The 7,152-nt window shown below is 46.7% G+C and overlaps 2 protein-coding genes and 1 non-coding gene across 3 annotated transcripts; 1 reads left to right on the top strand and 2 right to left on the bottom strand.

The window, feature by feature from the left end:
- Window positions 1-2,554: 2,554 nt before the first annotated feature.
- On the top strand, window positions 2,555-2,669 carry LOC117859370 (U5 spliceosomal RNA). Its single transcript, XR_004641168.1, has one exon. It is a non-coding gene; the product is annotated as a U5 spliceosomal RNA (small nuclear RNA).
- Window positions 2,670-2,684: 15 nt separating this feature from the next.
- On the bottom strand, window positions 2,685-4,415 carry LOC117855679 (uncharacterized). Its single transcript, XM_034738058.2, has 3 exons — window positions 4,088-4,415; window positions 3,471-3,980; window positions 2,685-3,385 (listed from the first exon to the last, which is right to left on the bottom strand). Exons 2-3 carry the CDS (start codon window positions 3,633-3,635, stop codon window positions 2,822-2,824), a joined length of 729 nt encoding a protein of 242 aa, XP_034593949.1. The 5' UTR covers window positions 3,636-3,980; window positions 4,088-4,415; the 3' UTR covers window positions 2,685-2,821.
- Window positions 4,416-4,555: 140 nt separating this feature from the next.
- Window positions 4,556-6,772, bottom strand: LOC117858820 (uncharacterized). The gene is made up of 4 exons (XM_034741958.2): window positions 6,604-6,772; window positions 5,485-5,680; window positions 5,058-5,077; window positions 4,556-4,753 (listed from the first exon to the last, which is right to left on the bottom strand). Exons 1-4 carry the CDS (start codon window positions 6,693-6,695, stop codon window positions 4,723-4,725), a joined length of 339 nt encoding a protein of 112 aa, XP_034597849.1. The 5' UTR covers window positions 6,696-6,772; the 3' UTR covers window positions 4,556-4,722.
- Window positions 6,773-7,152: the final 380 nt, after the last annotated feature.

The raw sequence follows: 7,152 nt of genomic DNA, 5'->3' as shown, positions 1-7,152 counted from the left end.
GTTTTCTCCAGCTGGGAGGCTTGCCATAATCAAGTCAATGGCTTCAGAGGAGCGTGTTACAAGAAGTATTGGACCAAAGAAGAAGCGATGCAAGCATTTCATGGTGCAAGACTTGAAGCTACAAACGTACCTATACAAGCTCAAGCTGATATCAAGAACGCCACATGGGATTGTACAGATGTGATGATATTATTAGAGGCTTTAATTATCCTAGTTCCAACTTTAATAATTGTGGTTTTAGTTTTTAAGTCTATTTAATTTTAAATAAGTTAGAAACTGTAGTTTCATCCCTTTGAATGAACTGGTGTTGTATTGAATGAACTAGTGGTAACTACACCCTTTGAATGCAAGAGGTGGCTGTAACAGGGTGCACGCGACCTACCAAACAAACTGAACTTGCATCTCATTTTTGAATTTTGCGTTCATACCTGCAACCAATCAGCGTCTCCTCGCAGCCTAGCTCGCTTGAACCAACCAACCAAACACGGAGTATTTGCACCGTGGCATCCTGACTCTGGCCGGCCTGGTTCCCTAGTGCGAGCCAGGCTCCCTAGAGAGGAGAACCAATCAGACCCTTTGGTCCCGATTGGTGTTTCCAACCTGGACAAAACACCCTCCCCCCCCCCCCCCCACACACACACAATGTGTGCGCCCCACTTTTTCTCCTCCCTCTCCTTAATTCTAGCACCCAGGCCTCCTCTCCTTAATTCTATTGCTATAAACCGTGAGAAGAAGGATCACATAGAAAATGCTATTGGCAAGTATAAAATATGTATACAGCAACCATTGCTATAAACCGTGAGAAGAAGGATCACATAGAAAATGATGTTGGCAAGTATAAAATACATATGCAACAATCCTTGGAGAGTGATACAATAACCATCTAATGGATCACATCTATCATACCCATGAGAGAAAAGGTTGGACAAGAGAAAATTCAATTCTCTGTGTTAACATATACTGTGAATCAAAACATTTTATCCTACAGTGATGGTCAGGATATTTATCCTCTAAAATACCACACCTATCTCCTGGATATATACACCGAGTGATGAAATAACTAGATTTTGGCAGTAATTTGAATGATGAAGTGAACTAGACATGTTCCGAATCTTCATCTGATCCGATCAGTGCTCAAGGCTGAGCTGCTACCACCCCACCATCTGCCATAGCTGCTGCAAACTTCGGCAAGTGCCATCATGCAAACAGAAGCTTTTGAACATGTTAACAATTGTTTCTTATCACAAAGCCGCTAGTTAAATGCACTCTTGCATACTGAGCATACAATTTCTACAGAATTGATGGAAAATAATTCCTCATCTCTTATGAGCATTCTATCAAACACATGGTAAGCTTGAATTCATCCATGTTGATAGAGTATTTTCACGGACAGAGCAAGCAGAGGAGAGGAGGTAGGAGCATTGCTGACAAACTGCGACATTCAAGAAGAAATTGTGTGCAACAAACATGAAGCATTTGAACGAATCTGTATGCAAATAGGGAGGATTGAAAAGGTACCTCAAGGATGCTCACGCTTGAAGGACTAAAAGAGCAAATGAAGATGCAGGCCTGAGCAGATTGCAAGGTATCGCCAGTCACCCCATTGCCTGGGAAGATTGCAGGGCAGACAACGAGAACAAAGGGTCGGGGGCGCTGCTTCACGGGATGAGGCCAAGCAAGCAGCAGCCCAAGCGTCGATGTTGCGGACCCAATCGCTCCCAATACCCCCCGAGCCGAGATCCAGAGGCCAGCCGCATTGCCACGGATCGAGGAGGGGATGGTGCCGCAGCTGACCACCACTACCACCACCACCGCCTGCCCCCGCGCCACCACCACCCGGCCCTGACCTCGGTCCTCTCCAAGCTCGCCTTCTGGTCCGTCTGCTCCCTCTCGCTTCTCCTCACCTTCCTCCTCCTCTCCTCCTTCTCGACGCCCGCCCCGCACCTCTCACTCCACGCCTCCCCGACCCCGGCCGCACGGCGGGCGGCCGGGGCCGAGGTGGCTCGGGCGCAGCCGGGGCTGGGCGGCGCGGGGACTCGGGCGCGGTGCGCGGGGCAGGCAGTCGCAACGCCCTCTGTATGGACGGAAAAAAAACAGCCAAGCCTATGACACGTGGGATCCACGATGGATGATAAAAACTTGGGCAAAAGCATTATTTGCTTTAATATTAGGTATAGATATAGATAACTCGAAATGATCTCTGTCTATGCGTCAATCATTTGAGAATTATAACAGCTGTACTCCGCGGGTTGTTTATGATGGGTGGGCTGTTGAGGAGAGCTTCCCATGCAAGAAGCGGCCCAGAAGTTCTCTGGATCAAAATCCATCACAGCAAATCACACACACAAAACGGGCCGGGTTATTGGGTCAGAAAGGCCGAACGGCACGTATAGGCCCTGGTCGAATGGTAACACCGACGGCAGAGCAGGTGCAGCAGTTTAGTACCAGTTTCTCAAAAAAAAAAAGCAGTTTAGTACCATATCGTTAGGTTCTAGGCGACCGAAGGCTAGGATGCTGTACAAGACGGTCACACACGGTAGCGAACGAACTAAGGAGCTGCGTGGTGAGCACAAAGCGAACTATTCTTTCGCCTTTTACTAAAGAATACCGTGTGCTCGCCACATCAAGCAGCGTACTTCAATTTTTAGAGGGTACCTACCAAGGAAGGCCCCAACAAACCAGAATTCAAATTTTATAATAATTAATTGAAATTCAAGTTTAAAATATTCTAAACTAAAACCAAATCCATTTTAATGGCACGATGATCAGGAAAATAGAAATCAAGTCAAACACTTGCATTCGGTCTCATAAGAGTCGGAGATCAAGCGGCGGCGGAGCTGTCCTTTCCGCTGCTCCCCCGTTGGCGGTGGGCGTGGCCATGGTCGCTGGTGGTGTCGAGGAAGTAGAGCAGGCCGCACATGAGCACGCTGCAGGCCAGCATGGGGATGGGCCCGAAGGTCCAGAGGAACAGGGCCAGGGACACGTAGAAGGCGCGGAGGCCCAGCGACCAGGCATAGCTGCCGCGGTTCACCGTGCGCGCCACGTACGCCGCGAACTCCTCCCGCGTCTCGTCGCCGGGCGGCAGGCCGCCGAGCAGGAAGCTGGCGTGCGCGTACAGGCGGATGGCCTGCACGTTGCAGACGAAGGCGAGCATGAAGCAGAGCGAGACGGCCAGGTACTTGGCCGCGAACACCTCCCCGGCCTTGCTCCCGTACACCAGCCGCGGTGGCGCCTTGGACGAGGACGACGAGGAGGCCGGGGACATGACGCCGATGAAGACGCTGATGACGGAGACGAGAGTGATGGCCGTGGTGGCCAGCACCGTCGACGCCATGATGTTGTTCCGCAGCGTCTGCACCGCCAGCACGCCGTTCCTCTCCGTGTTCTGTGACAACACAAAGCTACTCCAGTAAGGCCAGTCATGGAGAGGAGGCGTTCAGAGATCCGGAGTAGCGGTGCGTGGTACCGACGGCCATCATGGCGGCGACCCAGCGCTTGCGCGCGATGGCGTTGAGGCCGATGACGGTGCGGGCGGGGTGGCGGAGGATGGCGTAGAGGAGCCACAGGTGGTAGCCGAGCAGCGCCGCCAGAGCCAGCGGCACCAGCACCAGGTCCAGCCGCTCCTCCCGGACCATCTATCGCCGATGCTCCGCCGCTTCCTCGCCGCGCTTGCTTTTCTCCTTTCGAGCGGAATCAGGAGTCACCGCGGCACAAATCCTTGTCTGGGCTGCTGAAACGAGCACACCAGCTACGGAGGAAGGCAACGCGACCAAGCAACTCGTGGCTGCGCGGCGGATTCTGCGGCGTGCGCGCCTCCGGTTGGCGCTGGGTGGTGGCATAGGCGCGCGTGCCCGTGCTGCAGGCAAAGTACTAGTTGAACACTTCGTCAGCGCGCACCTAGCTCTAGCTTAGTGCTGCTGCTGACTTTGGTGTTTCATAGCCGTAGCCTGTGGCTGTGTCCCCATGGGCCATCGTAGTGCCTGAGATGCACAGATCTCAGTCAAACCAACGGACCATCGAGGATAAACGAAATAAAACGAGGATTTTTATACATATATTCCAAAAGTTCTGGCGGTTTGGCAGCGACCTGGGCAGCTATAATGAGTACTCCGTTGCATGGTTCAGAAAAGAACGAGCACCACGCTTGCACAGAATTGTTGATAGGAGCTACATCAGCCAGCTTAGTGCGAATCAGAGTTTATAGGGGGTGTTTGGGAGGAGGGGGCTAAACTTTAGCCCTGTCACATCGGATGTTCGGATACTAATTAGAAGGACTAAACATAAGCTAATTACAAAACTAATTGCAGAACCCCTAGGCTAAATCGCGAGATGAATCTATTTAATCTAATTAATCCATCATTAGTGAATGGTTACTGTAGCACCACATTGTCAAATCATGAACTAATTAGGCTTAATAGATTCGTCTCGCAATTTAGCCTAGGAGTTGTGTAATTAGTTTTGTAATTAGTCTAGATTTAATACTCCTAATTAGTGTCCAACATTCGATGTGACGGGGCTAAAATTTAGCCCCCTCCTCCCAAACACCCCCATAGTCTAGTTGGAAACTTTCTAAATTACAAGGTTTGGCTGGTACAGCAAAAGGGAACGACAGAGGATCGTGATCCACTGAACATAGTCTCATGAGTTGATGCAATTACACAATAGTTCTGTCTCATGCAAAGAGGGATCCTCAGTTCTCCCGAGAGCTCTTGATCTCATCCATCAGAAGATGTGGACAATGTCATAGGCAAATCTGCTCAGGTTAAGGATGAACTCGGGCATAAAAGTTGACTGTTCAGCTATTTATGCCATAAAAAGCTGGAGGAAATCATTGCATTTTGTTTATGATACGCAAACAAAATAGCCACAGCAATCTTACCACACTACCATATTTCAATGCTATAAGGGATTTGGAAGTCACAATAATACCATATCAACTATGTTGCTAATGTTAAGTAAACCAAACTAAACCTATCAACCCACAAACACAACAAACAACACATTAAGGCATAGATTAGAAGTTAGAACGGTAGTAAGTCTTACAATATCAAGGATACGTCCAAAACAACACGAAGGACTGCAAAATACAAAGAAAAAGATTGTTAGACATTATGAAAGAAAATGGCATGCTAAGTAAATATCCAAAGTAGATATCACTACTAACTACCTTGAAAAACTGTGTAAACCCATGATAATAGGGGATGCTACCCTACATTCAAGACTTTTAACAGTTGAGTAGAAGCAAGATTTATTTCATGTATAAGGTACTATGGTGTTCTATATTCAACGGCTCACTAGATCCTAGAGATGCTTCCATGCTCCTCAGAAATGTAGAGTGTTGATTGTTGATCAAGGTATCAGAAATATAAAATTCACATAATAGCATTGCATAGTTTCGACATGCTTACTATATGTTGAATCTGCTGAGTGATAAAGAAGTATAATAATTTTGTATTAGTTTTTCACAACTCCAATGAGGCTTACCATAAGGCCTCCAAGAACTCCTTCAATTATAATCCTGTTCCAACTGTCAAAGTAGGTATGAACAGAAAATTTGGCCTTCACCAAAATCCCCAGAGATGCAACCATCATCACAAGAAAGTAGAACACAAATCCCATCAAGCCTGTAAATCCCCAGATTCCAGCAACAACTCCACTAATGATTGACAAGAATGTCCGGCTGAAAGATACAGAAAGGTTCCAGAAGTCAGCTTGGTACACTGGTGTAGATGGGTGAAAAATTTAAAGGAACTATCAAACGGCAGACGAGCCTATGAGAATATGGGTGATCATGGATATTTATTAACTCAATGTCTAGTTGAGCAGGAATAAGAAAAGCATGTCCAGTTAAGGGTGTTCCAGCATGTCCAGTAGATCATAAGCATAAGAAAATTCAACATTAATTGAACAACTATGCATTTGACCCTATGCTTAGGCAGGGTGCCAAAGCAAAATGTCTTAGCGGTCACATTGAAACACACTTGGACACATGGTACCACTTAACTCCTCCTTCTTGCTCATTTCTTTTATCTATTTCTCAATTCAACCTAAATAAGTGGCAACACTCAAACTGCCCTTCTTTGCTTAATATTTTGGGTGAAGCGATGGTCAGAGACTCAGTCACAAAACAATGAACTACAGCTATTTACCAACAGAGAGCTGTGAGTTTGTTCTGATGCCCGTAAAGTGATTTGACTCGGAAGAATTGCTGAAATGGTGACAGAGAAAAGTGCTCAAAATTTTGCCAGCTTAACATTCCAAGTTGCTCCATTTTAATAGTTGGTTGAGAAATCCTACTCGCACTATCTCATTGACTCTTCCTCCACTTACGCTACCAAATCTAGTGACTCACGCAGCTTTAAGCATAACTCTACCTCTACTGACAAAATTTCATCCCTTGCACTGTCAATTAGCAACATATTTTGATCCTACGCTGCGAATCTAAGCTACGAACTTGCAACGCGAAGAAGAAAGTACTTGGTTTTATGAAGAGATCATTAGGTCGCCCAAATCGGAATCGAGGTCAAAGGAAACCTAGACATGGCTACTGACCGGATCAGATTAGGTAACCCAAATTTATCAGGGAGAGAGAACGAAAGGAACCTGTAGTTTATGGATTTGACGTTGCTGACGAGGTTCTCCGCGTGGATGATCGGGACGTCGTCGGCGAACCCGCTGCCCGCCGCCGCCGCCATCGTTGTGGTCAGTTCGAGCAGCGAACGCAGTAGACCCGGACACCCGGTATGCAACTCTTTGCATAAAAACCCTCAAGAATGTCTCGTTTTTGTATCGGGGACACCACCTTTACCTTATGTTGTCCGACTCCCCCGAATAAAGTCCTTATTATAATATAATAATTCTAACATTTTTAGCCAAACACCCTATATAATGCAAACGTTGATATACATTGACAAGAAAATAATTAGACCGATAAATTTTGAGATCGACAAAATCAATGGACATGCCTGACCGCCGAAAAATAATTAGCTGAAAATGGTATTGGACATGTCGCTTGTCACCTAGAATTAAGAAAATAATTTACCAAAATTGCGAACACGTGTTTGATCGGAGATAAAACCCAGGTGACGCCAATTTCAATCAATAAAAAAATGAATTTCATAAAATCACAAACATATTACCTTAGTTACAAGT

This window comes from Setaria viridis, chromosome 5 (genome assembly GCF_005286985.2).
Source record: "Setaria viridis chromosome 5, Setaria_viridis_v4.0, whole genome shotgun sequence".
NCBI classification, from domain to species: domain Eukaryota; kingdom Viridiplantae; phylum Streptophyta; class Magnoliopsida; order Poales; family Poaceae; genus Setaria; species Setaria viridis.
This window is presented reverse-complemented; position numbering and strand designations above follow the sequence as displayed.